At 39.2% G+C, this 18,879-nt stretch overlaps 1 protein-coding gene across 1 annotated transcript in view; it reads right to left on the bottom strand.

The window, feature by feature from the left end:
- The window catches only part of SCUBE2 (signal peptide, CUB domain and EGF like domain containing 2), a 63,263-nt gene that overhangs the window by 36,751 nt on the left and 7,633 nt on the right, over positions 1-18,879 (bottom strand). The window contains exons 3-7 of the mRNA XM_044425784.1: positions 17,460-17,585; positions 16,836-16,970; positions 5,185-5,310; positions 3,429-3,545; positions 498-587 (exon numbers count right to left, since the gene is read on the bottom strand). Of these exons, the coding sequence (XP_044281719.1) occupies positions 498-587; positions 3,429-3,545; positions 5,185-5,310; positions 16,836-16,970; positions 17,460-17,585 (594 nt within the window). The remainder of the gene's footprint in view (positions 1-497; positions 588-3,428; positions 3,546-5,184; positions 5,311-16,835; positions 16,971-17,459; positions 17,586-18,879) is intronic.

An 18,879-nucleotide genomic window follows, 5' to 3' on the forward strand; every position in this document is an offset into this window, starting at 1 on the left:
GGTTAATCTGTTCTGTAACTATTTTTTTAATCACAAAAATTTGAAGTAGTGACAAAGAACAACAAAGATCGCAGCCATCTCCCCCGCTATGCCGAGCATGAGCGCAGCCATCTCCCCCCACCCCAGCATGACCGCAATTGCGCCCTGGTTCCCTGCACGAGTGCAACCATGATTGCAGCCATAGACGAATGCGATCGCGGATGTGCTGGGGGGAGACGGGCAAGATCGTGATCGTTGCCCAATGTGGAGTTCGCGACCTGAGGCAAAAATTTTCAGAAATTTCTGTTTGTGACCCGATTTGGTCGTGAACTAAGACATTTGTGAGCCAAGAGAGTAAAGTGTTGGTAGATAAACATATCAGTCCCCTCCAAAGGATGTACTGATGCCATTCAGTGGCATGAGTATGAATGCTTATGGAAACCAAAAATGATAGTGTAAATTACAGCATTAGGAAATAGCATTTCAACACAGTCAGATTAGGATCGAGCCGTTTTTACCCATGAGCAGACGCCGTTTCACCCGTTTGTCTCCATCAGCTCCTGATGTGGTATTATTTTCAGGGATTTCAGTTGCATCCTCCTCTCTCTCTTTAGAATTGAAAAGGAAAAAAATGACTATTGGTCCACCAGGTGATCAAAGATAACTTCTAGGCTAGGGGTAGACAACCTGGTGCTCCCCTGATCTTTAAAATGGATACAGTTCCCATAAGCCCTCAGCACTGGTTATGCCAGCAGGATTTGATGCAAGTTGTAGTCAACAAATCTGGAAGGTACCAGGTTGCCCAGCCCTGATCCAAAGAAGAACATTTCGTATTTTTCCTGTAATGCAAAATGCAGTTCAGCCATATGCTAACATACAAGCATCTGTTTTGTATTATGGTGTACAAAAGGAGAGAGGCAAACCTCAAAGTGATGGTTGGTAGAAAATAACTTTTATTTGGGCACAATCAAAATGACTGTGTACTGAACCAGTTTTGACTAGAAATCTTCCTCAGGAGAAATGTGATACCCTTTCCTTAACAACATTGATTCTCTCAAGAGTTTACAAGCGTGGGATCTCTCAAACACACTCTACAGTTCTTAGTCTGCCAAGCACATGTTGAAGGCTGCCTGTTCTTCGGGGTTTTATTTTTAGTACTGCTCCCTCCCTTGCTCCCTGCTGCAATTTAGCTTTGTAACAAATTATACTGATAGTAAATCTGGCTCAATAGTATCAAGTATGACTGGTGGCAGTTCTCATATGCGTGTGAAAAATTATATTAATGCTCAGTGACCCGACTTATAGGATTACTGCAGTTTAAACAAGTTATGATGGCTTGTTGAAGCTGTGGTACATGCTGATACACGCCAGCTGTCTTCTGCCAAATTAGCTGCCCAACAATGGCTTGTTGTGTCATCCAAACCCTAGAAGCTGTTTGGTAGAAGAAAAAACAGCCCTCAAAAACTCATGGCCCATTATTTGAGGATTCTTTCACAAGCCGTGACACCTAGGTTTAGAAGACACAACAATCTGTACCCAGGCAGGAAATTATGCAGATAGGGCTGAGAGCATACCATTGCTTGTTTAAGTCATGGTGATCCAACAGGTCATTCTCGCTCTAATACATAAACTATAATTGATAAGCAGCAGATTTGAAATGCATAAATCATACCATGCATAATCTAGTGAAAGTTTTGATAGCCAGACAAAAGACCCACACCATAGATCCTTCAATTGAATATTCCGAGAACCAAATCTGCTGTGCTACATGTTCAGCCATTTTGCACTGTTACTGTGCTCATTCCATTCCTGCTCTGACTACCCAACACCATAGATTCACTGATGACCGGATGTATTCCACTTTTTTATCCTACCAAATATCCATTTTTATCCTGCCATAGAGTTCAGGGTGAAGTACATGAATACCTTTCATTTTATCCTCACAACTATCATGTGATGTAAATTATGCTGAGAGACAGTGACTAGCCCATATTATTCAAAGAGCTTCATGTGTGTAATCTTGGGAATCTGAACATGGTTTTCCCAGATTTTCCAACATTCCAGGCATCCTACCATACTGACTCCAGAGTTTGGAAGCTTAAGTAAGGACTGAACCAGTGAATGTTGGCATGCTGTTGGGTCCTTCCCAAGTGATCTGCCTCAATTTAACATTACCACAATATAGAATTGAACTAGAGAGAGTCACACCCCTCTCTAGTTAATAAACTTCTTCTCACATACACAAATGAATTTCAACATGGCACAAGAATGGTTTATTAAATATCCTATTGATAGCTGTAGTTCATAACCCAAAGGAAGTGCAGTTTGCTGGGTAGAAATGAACTACCTATCATGTATAAGGCTTAAAAAGTAACTTTGATCCTCTCTCCTTCCCTTAGGCTAGTGTGAAAACATTATTAATTCAGAAATGAATGCAAAAAAAGCAATCAGATTCTAGTATATTCTAGTCTGTGTTGTTTTAAGACCTGCATTACAAAATGGTTTAAGTGATCACTGGTTTAAGCATATTGTGTAAAAATTGTGTATGAATGACATACTTCTCAAAGCTACAAACTGTGCAAATTTGCACTGCAATAGGTATATTTGGCACTATTAAATATTTCCTCCAGACTCTCATTTACTACCAAAAATATTCTTAAAGAACATGTTAATGGAAACCAAAATAGGCATTTAAGTCATGCCAAGCTCTTACCTGGATTTGGTAGCATTATTACATTTGATAGATAGAGATAGATGCACATACATTCAAAATAAAATATAACATGAATCTGGTTAGGTATTTTGAGGAAAATAGTTCTGCTTTGTGGATATCAATAAAGAGCAGACAGACAGACAGACAGACAGGAGACTTTTATTGTGTGTTCATCATTCCTCATTCATGGTTGTTTATGGGTGGTTCAGACGATAGTGTGATTCTCCAGTTTAAATTGTGCTTTTAAGAGCTCTTTTGTGGTGTGGTGGAGGCAAAGCACTTTAGCATGGGGAAATCCAGCTTTTAAAAAAACCCTGAAACATAAGTCTCTACTAATATGATTGTATTATTTTGCTATATCACACCACTACCTAGAGGTTACATTGCACAAAATATGGAAATATAGGAAAATAAACCATTTTTGTTAAGAGCTCTGATCTCGATTCTACAATGAAACCAGAAGTAAATAGAGCAGGTTAACTGTCTCATGTGGAAAAGTTCATAGAGAGGTAATTAAATAGATATAAAAGCAGAATAACTTTCTCCTCCATGCATTCAGGGTTCTCTGGCCAGATTTCAAGATACACTTCTCAGTTAGAAAAGTACAATGTGGACCTTTGTCCAGCTTCAAGTGAAGTTCATTGAATCATATCACATGTCTCGAAATGGCTAAAAAGCCAGATTCTTGAAATTGTCACATTTTAATCTAACTGAAAAGAATTTAGTGCTTACATACCAAGGCAGGTTTTTCCATTAGAATGCACTGTATATTCTGGATGACACCCACATACAGGTCCATCATCTGCATCTTCGCAACTATGTTGGCAGCCGCCGTTTCCATGGCTGCAAGTCACTGAAAGGAAAACATAACTTCAGAGGCATCTACAAAGCCTATGGAAATTGCAGCTCAGAGCATCTGAATCTTGAATATTACTGCTTTACCTATAAGTTATTTTAATTTTTAAAAAAATCAGCTACCACACATGTACTTTGACATAGTTGCCAAACCAAAATTATTTATAGCCGAGGGGGGCAAATGGATTAGATAATTTTGTTCATGGGCATACTTGTTTTTAACAATTTCATTTCACTGCAATTAAATTAATTATGATTCATTACATTTTAATTGCTTCTGTTTCCATCGTGTATGATTGATGACACAATGAAAAGCAAATACCACATAATTCAACAAATAATACTTTTCAAATATTTGATTTAAGGGTAGCAGTTTTTCTTGGCTAAACAGCGTGGGCAACCAACCTACTTCTCTACATGTCTGCTCAAAAGTAGGTCCACTGAGCTCAATGACATTTATCACAGGCAAGTGGATATAGGATTGCAGCTTAATTTTCTGTCTCAAAAGTCACCTTGAAACACAAGGGGCAGCATCCAATGCTGCCATTCCATATATGCCACTAAGAAGCAGGGAAACCCACTGCACCAGCATACACTACTGACGTTGCACTAAAGGTCACTTATGCTAGCACTACATCAACGGCGTAAGAAGAGTGACAGTGCTGGGATATTGCCCAATACTTGGATTCAAAATTAAATTCAAGTAGCTACAGGTGTTATCTTTGGCACCAAAAGTCCACTCAAAAAGGTTATCTCTGATTAAGATAGTTAAAAAATATTCTGTCCACTTATTATCACTAACAAAGGATAGTATCCAACACCATTTCCTGCTGTGCCAATGGTAGGTCATGCTAATACATCAGAAACTACAGAAGTGGCCATGCAAAATACGGAAACTGTGGTGGGAGTACTGGATACAGCCTAAGGTCTTGCAGCACCTTAAAGACTACCAAATTTATGGTGGAATTTTCTTGTGCAGGCATGCTTCTACTTCATAAAAACGCACTTCTAACTTTAAAGTGCAACTTTAAAAGGGTCTCCACACTTCTCACAAGATTCATCAATGTTTTTGCTGTTAAGAGACCAAGGGCGAGACTACACAGAACTCACACTATGTAAGAGCAGCCCGGTGTTCCTCTTGGAGCTGGGATGCAGATGAGCCAGGGAAATATGCCTTTAAAGAAAGGCTTAACTAGAGATAAATATGTGATGAAAGGTGGCCAGCACTTGCGCCTTATGCATCAGGGTACACATAAATGTGAGAGATGGTGATCTCTTCTATCCAGAGTATCTTTTTTGGCCAGTAAGTAAGGGAGCCTTCAGAAATTCAAAATGCTGTACTGGGGTGTTCACATGTGGTAAGCAAAATGTATAGCCAAAAGCTTGGCTCCTATTCTAGGTCTAAACATTAATGAAATAACCATTCTATAACAAGATATATCAAACAAATAATTGCACCAAAATGATAATTTTGTATAAGGGCATTCTGAAATTCCATCAGTTTAATATGTTTAATTGAAAATGAATTTTAAATATCATCCTTGCCAAGGAAGCTCGCATTAACAATCAGCTACAGAAACACCAGAATTCTACTTGCTCTTTTGAGAAACCGTAAGTACGTGTAGAATGTTGCATACAAATACAGTCTCTCTGGTTTCTGGCCAGTTCAAATCCAGGTCTGCATTCACAGGCCACTCCTCCTTTTGGTGCTTCTTTGCAGATATGGGCACAGCCATGATCTTTATTCATGCAGCTCATGCCTTCTATAAAATAAAAGAGGGGAGTGAAGCATCAATGTCCTATGCAGGTGACACATTCAGATGTCCTCAATACAATCTATTTTATTTGAATCATAAAAACCATGAACAAATTCCAAAGAGCAAAATAAAGGCCTAATATGCAACATTACAGTCTAAGTTTTATATTCTTTTTTCCCAACAATTTCCAAGTTATTGTCTTTGCAAGAAATACATTTAGCACAGATTGGGGTGTGATCCAATTTTCTTGCCACAGAAGTCTTGTGAGATGGGCACAGCTGAGTTGTGGGTAAAAACAGGCAATTACATAAATATATAGATGTTTATGGCAACGGCTTCTGGCAAAAGATTGATTCAAATATTCTAAAAGCAAACTGCAGCCAACAGAGCTCAAGAACCTGAAAAAAGTCTACAAATCAACATGGTTTCCCAGAATTCAGACTCCATTTGAAACAGTGAACTGGGTAAGCAGAAAAGCCTGTTGCTGATCAGCACAAAAGCTTATTGTTTTTCTGCTGTTTCCCAAAGTTCTTACCACTTATCCTTTGGTTTAGTCTTAAATATGGGGACAAAGTCTGATCTTGTTTGCTTGTTTAAAAGCAAGGTGGGTTGCCATCCTGGTAGTCAAAAAGAGGAAAGAGTAGAGAATGTGTCTGAGAAAGAATGAGAATTACGCTACCCCAAGGTCATTACACTTTTTTGTTTTGAATGTATTGGAACTCAGGTCTCCCACCCAACATCTGACACTGCAAACCAACCATATGAAGGACTCCTGACTCTGCCAATCAGAAGACATAATGAAGATATTCTTTTTTTTTAATTCCCTTAAGGATTTTCTGTAGTAAGGAAAAGGACGGAACAGTGGTGGGAAAACATGTAAAAGATAGAAGTGGAAAATTACATTGTCTGAAACCCCCATAAGGTTCTGTGAATAAAACAGAGTCAGGGAAAATACTAAATATTTAAACACAGAATCATCACATAAACCATCTCATTTCTTTTATCAGACCCAACATGCCAATAAACTAATCTGATACATCTTCTGAATGTCTGAATCAGACCCAAGGAACTTGCCTAAGAGGGATTCAGCAGTCCACATAAAGATACTAAACACAACTTTTGCATGGACCATCAAAACCCCATTGCCTCTTTTCCACTAATCTGCCAGGTCAGAATATTCAGACAGCCAAATTCAGTCTGAAATTGTACCTAGCAGTGATCTTGAAGGAAACATGGTCTTGTTTTACCTTAACCTTGTGCTATCTTTTCTGTGTAGTTTTCCAGCTTCATATTGTATTTTTAGGGTGCCATTACTAAAAATTTAATTGAAGGCTTTCTACAGGTTCAAATATTAATTCTTATCCTGGCCAAACAAAATTAAGTGTGCCCAGAGAGTCCTGCTCGGGACTATTGGATGCAATTTGACAAATCAAATAATAAATACGTTCAGGGAAATCTGTTCTTATACTGAATAATGTCACATTAACTAACATTTTGTCCCTTTGGGACAACCTATAAAGGTCTTTAGTATTAGGTCTCTGACAGTTACAAGTTGTTCACACTTTCAGCAATGAATCAGCCTGCTAAAGTCTAGATCTGCCAAAATAATGCTGCCAAAAGTTGATGTCAACTAAACTATGAATAATCCATGGTTAACAGTAGAAAGTTTCCTTCTTTGACTGGGTTTAGGCTCGTATGTTTTCCACTACTCAGCAACAATCTCTACAGTACCTTGAAGATGTATTCACACACTTCTCTTTGATTTTTCCACTCTTTTAACTCTTAGAACTGCATGCAGATAGACTCCATTCAGCTACTTGGAGTATCTGGAGGAAGCAGTTTGCACCAGAGGATTATTTCGGCTTGTTACAGCACAGGGAGTGAATACTTATGCAAACTTCAAGTGCCAGTTTGTTTCTGTTTACTTAACTTTTGTACCACAATGAATATATTCCATGCCATCACTGTGTTGTAGATTAGGCGGACATCAAGTGGTAACAATGCCGATCAAATCCATTTCAATTTCAGGTTGTACTACAACAAAATGTGGAAAAGGCAAAGATGGACAAATACTTCCACAAAGCACTGTGGTCCTCCTTTGAGACTTTAAATTCCAAATCCTACTTTGATTAACTCAGACTTGCACAAAAGCACACATTTCACTAGCTTGTAAAAATAATATGGGTAACAACAGCAGCGCATTAATGGTTTTAAGTAAATTGAGAGATATTTTCACTGGCACAATCCCTCGCTTTGGGTCATAGCAAAACTTCTCAGACCGCCTTCTCTAAAAAAATAAAAAATAAAGGCCTCTGCCAAGAACTATACAAGCTTTTTATCCCTTCAGATCACCACCAGTGGTTTAAAAACCTTTTACGTTCAGGAAACCCTTTTTGCATCAACTTCCCTCGTGTTCGGAGTGAGAAAGATAGCTCCTTTGGGCACTGTTTCTCAAGGACTGCTGCCTGGGCTTCCAAAGAATCAGAATTGCAATGTGCAGCAGAACTGGGGAGAGTTTGGGAATGTGACCCATTCATTAAACCGCTCATAACAAGCTTTCCATCTTTCAATGAATTCTTTAACTGCTCTTCTATTAATATAGTTGGTTAGTTTTGCCTTTGTTGCATATTCAGCTAGTTTGTTTTTCCAGTCTTCCACAGCTGGACAGTCTTTGGGTTTCCACTCTGAAGCAATTGTTACTCTGGCTGCCGTTATCATGTATTTAAATTTAAATTTAAATTTAAATACATGATAACCTAAACTTGGTAAGAGTCTCTGGAATGATCCTCAATAACATAATCTTAGCATTCATAGGAAAGTCAATTTTAAGTATTTTCTGCATTGCCACATGTATCTTCTTCCAAAATCTTATGATTCTATCGCATGTCCAACACATATGGTAAAAGGTCCATGTACCTCTTTGTTTTCAACATCTCCTGCTGTAATTCTTGTCCATTTCTATCTTTCGCGGAAACATCCCACTGAAAGTACATCTTATACAAATTTTCTCTTAATGCTTCCCTGGCAGTAATTTAATATCCTTCATCCAGATGGCTTCCACTGACAGGATGATATTTCTTCTTCAAGATTCTATATCCAACCCTTCATGCATATTTTAACTTGTTCTGAGTGTCATACTAGAGCAACTGTTTGCAGAAGCGTCTTAGGAGATGGTCTTTTTGATGTTTGATTATCATTACAAAATCCATCAGATTTCTTACTGCACCTTTTCCTCTTTGAATTTTTTTAGTTTGAGGCCATTTGATGGTAGAGAAGCTATTTTACGAGCTTTGTATGTTTTTTCCTTCATCTTTTAATTCTTGCCAAAGTTTAATTCATCCTTGTTGATCAACCATGTCTCCATATGTTATAAAGATCATTATTTTTCCTTAATTATTTCCCTTGGTATGCCTCTACTGGAGACATTAAAGGCAAAATTGGAGGACTAATTCTTCTTCTCTGCCATTTAGTGTCAAAGCTTTCTGGTGGCTTCTTTAGCCCATAATTGTTTCTCTATTCTTCAAGATCTGCTACTTCCAGTTTCACTAGTCTTTCATTGCAGTTAAAAATCCAATCCATAATCCAAACTAGGCCAGCCACATAATAATATAACTTAATATTTTGTACTGAAATGCCTCCTCTCCTTTTTTCATCCTGTAGGACTTTAAATTTAATCCTTGGGTTTTTTCCATTCCAAATAAAACATTCGATTGTCTTTGCAAGTCTTGAAGTGTTCTTCCCTGCACTGAAATTGATAACATCTGAAAAAGAAAATTCAACTTGGGCAATACATTCATTTTTATTACAGAGGTTCTTCCCAGCCACGAAACCTTTAATTTAGACCATTTCTGTCTTTCAGATCTTTGTCCAGGTTGTTTTAACAATTATCTTGAAATAATGTATCATTATATCCAGTCACATTTACTCCTAAGTACTTAACTGAACTGAAGGTTATTTCACATCCTGAATTTTTTCCTCTTCTTGTTTCATTGCAAACTTCAATATGATGTTTGATTTCTTCTGGTTAATTTGGTAACCAGAGTAAAATCTAAAGTTTTCCATTTTATTTATTATATATGTATGGATAAATGTGGATTTAAAATAGCCAGCTCTGTCAGGCTGTCCAGTTGCATCTTCAACGTCTCTAGTATGGGAGAGCCCACAAGCTTCCTAGGTAACTGGTTCCATTGTTGTACTGCTCTAACAGTCAGGATGTTGTTTCTGATGTTCAGCCAGAATTTGGCTTCCTGTAACTTGAGTCCATTATTCAGTGTTCTGTATTCTGGGATGAGCATGACAAGATCTTGGCCTTCCTCTTTGTAAGAACCTTTCAAGTACTTGCAGGTTGCTATGAAATGAAGAAGGGCAAGATTCTGTCTCATATAGACACTTACAGATTTGATTTGCACATGGTGATGACCCAGAGTACTCAGAATATGAGCTGAGCATGGATTGTCGTTGAATCATGGGATGGTTTTATATACATACCCTGCACAACAGCTTAACTATCTCTTATCTAAATTGAGATAAGATGGAGGTGCTGTTGGTGAAGGGTTTGTTGGCCCAGAGTGGGGGCCTTCAACTTGTTATGGATGGGGTTGCACTCCCTCTGAAGAACAGGGTCCGTAGTTTGAGGGGGGGCGTGCTCTTGAACCCAAAACTATCACTTGAGTCTCAGGTAAACTCGGTGGCCAGGAGCACCTTCTTTCAGCTACGAATAATTCACCAACTTCAACCCTACCTGGACAGACAAAGCCTTGCCACAGTCATCCATGCTTTGGTAACCTCAACTGGACTACTGTAATGCACCTACCTGAAGGACCATCTGTTCACATATGTACCTACCCAACCCCTAAGATCAGGTTTGAAGGTCCTTCTGAAGGAGCCATACTCCAAGGAGGATGATAAACAGAAGACAGGTCTTCTCAGTGGTTATGCCCAACCTATGGAATAGCTTCCCACAGCCTGCCTCCAAAAAAGACTGTAATGAAGGCACCAGGCAAAAATAACATTATTTTCCAGGCATTTTAATAATGTATTCTATTCTGTGTAAATGTCAATTGAATTAAATTTTATACTGTCTTAAACTTTAAGTTACATTGTTTTAACTTCTCACATTAACATCTGTCAGCTGTATATTGTTGTGAACTGTATATTGTTGTGAAAAGTGTATATTGTGTTTTGTTTATATATTTGGTTTATTGTTATATTATGTACATTATTGTTTTATTGTTACTTTACTAGTGTATATATGATTTTGTTCTGGAGATTCCATTGGACTATTGGTTGCAGAATATAAGTTTAATAAGAAAGAAATAATTTGCTCCTAGCATACTGTGTACATGATTCCCCCACCCCTCTTCCATGTTGTACAGACACCATCTTTGTAGTCCCTTTGGGAGCTGCCTAAATGCTGCATATATTTCCTGAATGTCTGAATAAACTGTTCTTTTGATTGTATACCCCCAATAGATTCAGGAGTGGTTTTTTTCCACTCTTGCCAATAAACACCATATAAAAGCTAGATAGGGATACAAATGAATTCAGACAGAAATGACTTTTTTGTTATTTAAAGAAAAGAACCAGAGCAGGTAAAACTTACGTGTCAAATGGTGAGGACATTCAAAAAGGTGTGGGCACCTATGGGAGCAACTGATAAGGTGCCTTGTAGCGATGTCACTAAGTTACCTGACACTAGCATAATCACAGTGTGAGCAGGTACAATATTAACCATTGTGCTTGGTTGTTTGAGTGTTAGAAGGAAAAAGCATTTAAAGTAGCACTATCCAGGTGAACTAGAAAAGCCCATTGACGTGCTATCACAAGAAAGGCAAGATCTACCCAGTGAAAGAGTAGTTTGGTGAGCCTTTCAATCTAGGGACCACAGAACTCTCTCTCACAAAGAACACCATCAATCAGTTTATGACCTCCCGAACTTTGCAACTATAGCTCTATTACCTGAATTTTTCCCTTTCCCCTCCCAATCCCCTCTGTTTTTTAATCATATCTTTTAGGGTGTACGCCTGTGGGCAAGGACTGTCATTTCTGATCTTTGTAAGGCAATTAGCAGCCTTCACTACAGTATGAGATAAAAATGCTTTGACCAAGTAACTCATAGGTCCCCAGCATGGGTGCCATGGCTCCAATGGTAACCTCCAATGGTGTCTGTGAAGGGGTCCCCAGTGAGATGCCCACTACCCCCACAGAAACTGTTTTTCCTTGTTTTTAGGCATAAAAATTCCTAGCAATTAAACATCAGCTTCAGCAAAATGATTATAAAGTCCTCAGTTCACTGAGTTATTAGAGGTTATTGTTTATTTTTCTACTATTCTAGTATTAGTCTTTTAGCTATCACAAAAGTACGGATGATCCACTTACACTGACCATTTATTAATTTCCATGAAGCAGATAAGTAATTTAGAACCAAGTACATCACTGAATATTTAGGAAAGTTCCAATATAAAATCTGAGTAGTAACCTCCCCCGCTCCTGCTGCAAAAAGGCAAATCATATGTTTAAAAGAATTGTTCACTATATTGCACTATGAGCATTTAGTTGAATTAGACGATCCCTTATTAAAGAGACATTGTGCTGTTGAATAGGAACAAAACTAATATTTTTGCTGAGTAAGATACAACCTAAGATCCACAGATGCAAAAAGTAAAACCCAAAATGGCAATTCACTGGTTAGTTGTTTTGTAGTGTCATCCACAACAGTTTATCAAATTCCAAAATGTGCAAATGGATCCCAAAAGCCTGGGAGTCCCTGAACAAATTCAGTAAGTCCCTATCTGAAAAAGTAAGTCAGTAAAATAACAGTGTTAGCAAGACATCCAAATGCACTATAACATGCTTTTGCATGCCACACAGTTGTAAAATCTCACCCCTCTTTTATACGACTGCCACTGAAACAGAAGGCAGAATAGATCTGCAAAGAAGTATTTACCTTGTATGATTTGCACATAAACAATCCATAACAATTACTCTGCCTCATGGATGTTGTAGTCCACAATGCACATGATGCAACAAAAGACTACTGTGAATTTGATAGATATGGCTGAGTTTATACCCAAGTGCAAAATTACTCCTTGCTAGATTTCATGCATCTCTTTTCAACAGCCATATTAGTATTCCAAGAAAATAAAAGGGAATTGTCAACATGCTACATTTTAATCAGGCATGCTGTTTTCTTAACACCTCTATTTCTAGCTCCAACAGACTTCCTCTAAAGAAGGCAACTTTGAGCAACAAAAGAGTAGCAGCTCCACTGCTTTGATTATTCTGCTCTACTGGCTTCTTGATTCCTTTCCCACAGTGAGAAAACTATCAAGACAATGATGCTTTCAACCCTCTAGGATACACAAAAGTTTCAAAGATCTCCACATGAAAACTGGCAATCACTATTATGCTGTCAGTCAGGCTCTTTGCATCACAGATGATCACAAATTAGCCTTATTAACTCTACTGTTCTGCAGCATTTGGAAGCTTCAACAGGCCATGTGATCTGTCTGTTACCTGAGGTGTTTAGAAAGCTTTAACAGAATTAGCAGTTTAGCTTCTGCTACTAGTGTAACTTCTTTGTGCATATTCAGAAACCAATGGAGACATCATTCAAGCAGACACTTTGGTAAAGTCCACTGAAATAAAAAAAATCTGTAACTCCCCTTTGGCATGAAAAACAGGGGAAGAAAAACGCATTCAAAAATATGTTCTAACAACAACATATGCACTTAGCTTAGCTACATGCACTCTGAGTGAAAAACAATTGCTCAGATAGAGAGAAACTGAAGATTTTAAGATTTTTTCATTATTTGAAAAAAAAATAAAATGAAAAATAGAGATGGAAATAGAAAAAGAATTGGAAAATAATTAAGGACTAAAATTAGCTCAAACCATTAAAATTCTGAAATATAAATATATCAGACTTTTGGGTAATACATCAAGATTAGGAAGAAAAGATAATTCTGTTAATTAAATTATGTCCTTGTTAGAAATTTGGGCTTCTGAGGAATGATTATTAAGTCCTGTTTTCCAAAAGAGGTAATAATGCAGCAACATGCACTTAAATGTTTGTGTATGTGCTGAGTAAGGAGCTGATTTTGCAAAAACTCAAAAAAAAAATCTCAAATAAACAAACGTAGACACTAACAGCTTATTTAGGCTATGAAAATTTCTTTCATTCAGGGCCTTTAGCCAATGTAGATACCACTGCAAGCCCATCATGTTCTGCTTGTAGGTTTCTCCTGAACATCACAATGGGCACTGTGGGAACAGAAAGTTGGACTGGATGGACCCTTGAGCTAATTCACCAGGCCTCTTGCTATGTTCCCCTTTCTGCACAGTTCAAGCTGTACAATTTTGAAGAATGTCCTGTAACTAATATAGTATACAAATATGAGGAGACAGAAGTCTTGAGGTAAGCCACTTAAGCCAATGAAATACTCTGAGATACAGAGCAGGTGGTGGTAGCAGTTTTCAATGGGCAACTTTTGCATCAAACTGAGTTCCAAAAATTTGACAAATTCAAAAGCAAGCCAACTGCAAATCAGGGAGTTACCCACAACTGATTTCTCATTTCTGACCCAGATTCTATTGCAAAATGTAGTAAATTCCCCTTCCGATAATGTAAATTCCCCTTCCAACTTTTCATCAATCATCTTTAACTACCTAAATTTAAATTTGAAGTAAAATCAAGTGATACTCACTTCCATTCAGAAGAGGGTTCAAAATGGTGAGTGGCGTAAGGGCTGAACAGGAAAGGGAGCAAGGAAGATTAGCACACAAAGCCAAGTGGAAGCACAGAAAGAACAGGAAAGTTTGGGAATAAGGACAAAGCAGTGTAGCGGAAACAGAGAGAGTCTGGAAAGGAAAGGAAAGGAAATAGAGTTAAAGGAAACAGAGGCAAAGCCAGCCTGGAACAATTTTTTAACCCCTTGAGATGGGAAAGAACACATGCCTCCATTTTGTGGCTTCACCATCACATCCCCCACCTTCTCTTTCTTGCTGCGGTGTCATGCCCCCTCCCTTCCCTTAACCATGTCGCATCCCTCCCTGCACCATGTTCCCCTTTCCCGTATCATGCCACACCCTTCATGACCTGCCTCATCACGAACACTCTTCTCCTTCCTGCATCATCTGCCATCCTTTCCACCTCCTTTCTCCCTACCTTTACTACCAAGTAGTGTGTCCAAAGCAGCTGGCCCAGATCTTCAGAGTGCTGCACAGCTCACCAAAATGCCTGGCTCTGAGTGGGTACTTATTCAGATCCAGGCACCGGAGGGCTAGCCCAGGTGATTGCTTGCACAAAGACCATGGTAGGAGATGGGCTTCTAGGGCTCTTCAGGGCATCCATGAGGGGGGACCTTTCTGGAGGGCACAGCACAGCACAAACTGCTGCTCCCCCTGCTCCATTGCCCGAGATGGGGCTCCAACCTGTTTTCTGGAAAAGTCAGCCCTGAGACCCGAAGGCTCTCTGGCCACTTCAAACTCTATGAAATGGGCTGTGGTCAGGATGACTCTCTTCAGTTCTCCACTCTGCAGTTTCTGCAGTTGTCTCTCAAAATCAGGGGTTAGGAACCTGTGCCCCTTAGCTGTACTTCACACAATGTTTAGCTAAAGTGAGGAACTTGCTATCAAAAGATGCAGTAATGGACACCAACTTGAATAGCCTTCAAAAGGCCTAGGTAGATTCATGGAGAAAAAATCTGAAAATGCTTACTGCTCAAGAAGTCTATGTACCACCTGTTCTTGGCAAACTCAGTTGCAGCATCTTGTTCTGCTTGTGGACTACCCAGAGGCAGAAGCAGTGATCCAATAAGGCTCTCCTTATTTCATACAGTGCTGTATGTCAACTCCTATCATCCCCAGCCAAAAATGGCCAAAGGTAAGGGATGACAGGAGTTGTAGTTCAAAACATCTGAAGAGCTACAGGTTCTCTACCACTGCTCTAAATGGTTGGGAATGATGCCTTTTCCCTCACTCTGAAACACACCCAGGAACAAAAAGCTCAAGCAAGCTAGAAAGACTGACGCTTACAGCCACCTGTGTATGGCAAACTGCAAGGCAAAGACCAAGAGAAGGTAACAAAGCATACAAACCTACATACAACCACTTAGGATGCCTGGACAAGGACCTCCTGCTCAGAGTTTTTAGGAGGATATTGAATACTTTTTCTCCTTCTCATCTCTCTTCATCCCTCCCCATAATCTTTCTCACTAGCTCCAGGAGGGAAATGACATTTACCCTGTACAAGTATGGTTTAAAAGAGTTTCCACTGACACCAATGGGAGCTTCTTTTCCTTCTACTTATGTCACTTCCATTAAGCTAGATTTTATTTTTTTCAACTATTTTATTATTCCCCTTTGGCCATTTAGATACTTGCAGCAGCATTGCCTCAGCATATGTGCAAGTGCATGAACACGCATGCGCACGCACACACACAGACACACAGCTATTTTAGCTGAAGTTCTCATACTATAAAGGAAAGTTGGCCTCTTGGCTTGTTCTCCTGGTTTATCCAACCACAAAGTCAATCTATATTTACCCTAAGCAAATTTGCAAATGTAGAACTATCTTGCTGTGTTAAAGCCATTCAACCATTCTAACTAACCACAATCTCAGTGAAAATTCCCTGGCTTAAGACTACCACTTTCAAGCTATCGCTCCAGGATCTCTATTAAACTTCCATTCACTGAAACTGCTGATCAGGCATCTGGTTTTGTGCAGGAGTTATTTCACTGCCTTAAAACTAGTATTTTTAAATCTCTCTTCTTCTCTGAACACTCAGGTCACTTTGCATGATTTTGTGGAGATAGGCCCAACAGACATCCACTTCTGTCCTTTATTGCAAGGGGCACATGGAGAAAGTCATCCCTCTTCCTCCCACTTCAGGTTTGTTCCAACCTTTCACTACTCCGGGGCCTTTCCTTTCAAAGAGAAGTTCTTAGTATAATTTCTGCTGTTGCTTTGGGTTCCGTGAAAAGACAGTACACAGCCAGTGGTGACACAGGGTGGCAGTGGGACACAGATTATGTAACTGATCTGCGCTGGGTGAAGCTAGCCATTCCACAGCCAATGCACCTCCAATGTACACCTAATCACTCCTTGCTTCCCTAAGACGCCAATCAGTAAACCTTGTGACCAGCTGCAACTTCAGGAGTGCCTTTTGCCATCTTCCTTCAGTAGCAAGGCTGCCCACACTGGCACCAGCAGTCCAGTTTAAAAATAATGCTGAGTGCAAGAACCACTATGCCAGTGAGCATAGCCAGTTTCGGATGAATTAAAGTTGCTGAGAAGTCTTACTCATTTAATATCACATTTAAACCAATAACAGGCTAAAGTTGTTTTCTGGATTTTTCACATGTTCAATACACCCTGTTATAAGACCCATCTTAAAATCCTTTCCATGTTAACAAAGTGAAAAGGAGAGGCACCCTTCACTGATTCAGCAAGCAATCTAGAGAGCCTGACGGAGGCTGTTCGGAGAAAAAGGAGACATGCTTTCCACTTTGATAGAAGAGAGAAACTTTACCTTCTGAACGGTGAATGCAGGTGTGCTGGTTATCACTGAGGAAGAATCCAACATTACAACGACATTCATAGCTCCCTACTGTGTTGACACAAACATGTTGGCAGCCTCCATTGTTGAGCAAGCACTCATCCACATCTGAGAAGTAAGATATAGCAAGTTGGTACAGCTATCTTCCATCAGTACAGTGGCCTATATTAATTGCATAAGAATAAGCCATTATAATAAAGAATCCAATGGGTTGGCAGTTGGGCTTACTCTCCTTGTCTCCTACACTGCTGCCTGGGACACAACAGACATTGTAATTTTTTAACAGTAAAATTGGATACTGTAAATGAATGGTTTCTAGCAAACCAATTAATGTGTTTAAAATGTTTTTATTGCCATGCTTAAATAAAAATAGTTGAGTAGTTTTTACTCTCCAAAGGATTCCCTGAAGCCCTACTTAAAAGAGCAACATTAAGCTGTAGATTTTCATAAGTTTGTCTTCCCCACATTATGACCCAATCACAGTTCATTAAAAAAAGCAGACTGAAACATTATCTGACATCACATTTGCGTAATATAGGATTTTCCACTGATAGCACTTAGGACTAATACTGGTGCATTCTGCAGCACACCCCTTACCGAGACAATTATGGCCATCTTGAGCCAACATGAAACCATCATAACATGTACAGCGATAATTGCCTGGAATGTTGAAACATTCATGCACGCAGCCTCCATCGAAGTCATTATCACATTCATCTATATCTAGGGAATAAAGTAGACACATCATTATGATGGATGCCTGCTTGTTTGCTGCAGACAGGTCATGACATGATAATAATACATACATGCTCACTGTAACTGCTATCTTAAATCATCTTTACCTTCCAAATCAAGGAAGCTTAACAGGGTATGTTAATGGTTTCCCAACAGGAATACAACACAGCCACTTCTTTATAAGATGCTCTTATATTTTAAATATTTTATATGTGCAGATGGGAAGGCCCTGCATAAGACACTATTATTTACACATGAGTTACTATAGTACAGTATGAAGAAAAAGAGGTTACCATACCTTTATGCCATAGTAACCCCTTATCTGCCCTCCTTTCAGCAAGTGCATGCTCCTGCAGAAACTTCTGAATCATATGTTTTTTTCTCCATACCAGCCTATGACACAAAATAGGTAAAGGAGAAACTCTCACAAAGTTTCTGGGTCTGATTCACTTGTAAAACCTGACTGCAGTGCTTGGGAAGACGATAAATTTGAATTTATCAACTAGATTATTAACCTAAGCTGAAAACAAAGTTCAATCTAAAAGTTTGCTTCATGGGTCAGTTCTCACAATCTAGCTTCCCACTGTGACTTATTTAAGATCTAATGCAGGGCCTTCCATGTCTTGTTGTGTTTTCTGAAAGTGGTAAGAGTGGCTGGGTTCAGAAGATATAATGAGCCATGGGGGGTGGGAGGAGGTTACCAATGTTGGTCTGTCATCTGAGTCCGGTCATGGTAAATACGGTCATTGGAAACTATACTGATAAAAATTATGGTTCATTCAACGGTTTCTCTGCATTACCATGGCTTGATGTCTGAACCCAGTATCATGGTCTCCACAGTCCTGGTATGCAACTACAACAGAATGCCCTGGAAAGAGTAGCAACTGTAGGAGCCACTCCAGCAATCCAGCCTGTGTGTGCAGATGAATAAGGAAGAGGCAAGCAGCATACACAGGGAACGATGCACCTTGGGACTGAATTTCAAGCATGGTAGCTGATGGGGTACATGCAAACAGCAAGCGGTCTGAGCAGGGAGGATGGAAACCATGGTAACATAGAAACCATTTAATTGTCTGTTCAGTAAGTGATAGCAAAAAATACGAACTGTGGTAACCATGAAGGGCTGCTTGACATGTTATGTGAATCCAACCAGTGGGTTGCTAACATGGTTAACAAATCTCCCCAAACCTTAAATCACCCCTTGGGTTCTGGATGGCTTTTCAACCATGCCATCCCAATAACACACTTTTGCAGGGTTCAGATGTCATGATAAGTTGCAGTT

The sequence above is a fragment of the Varanus komodoensis genome, unplaced genomic scaffold (genome assembly GCF_004798865.1).
Source record: "Varanus komodoensis strain SLA01 unplaced genomic scaffold, ASM479886v1 scaffold16, whole genome shotgun sequence".
Lineage (NCBI taxonomy): Eukaryota > Metazoa > Chordata > Lepidosauria > Squamata > Varanidae > Varanus > Varanus komodoensis.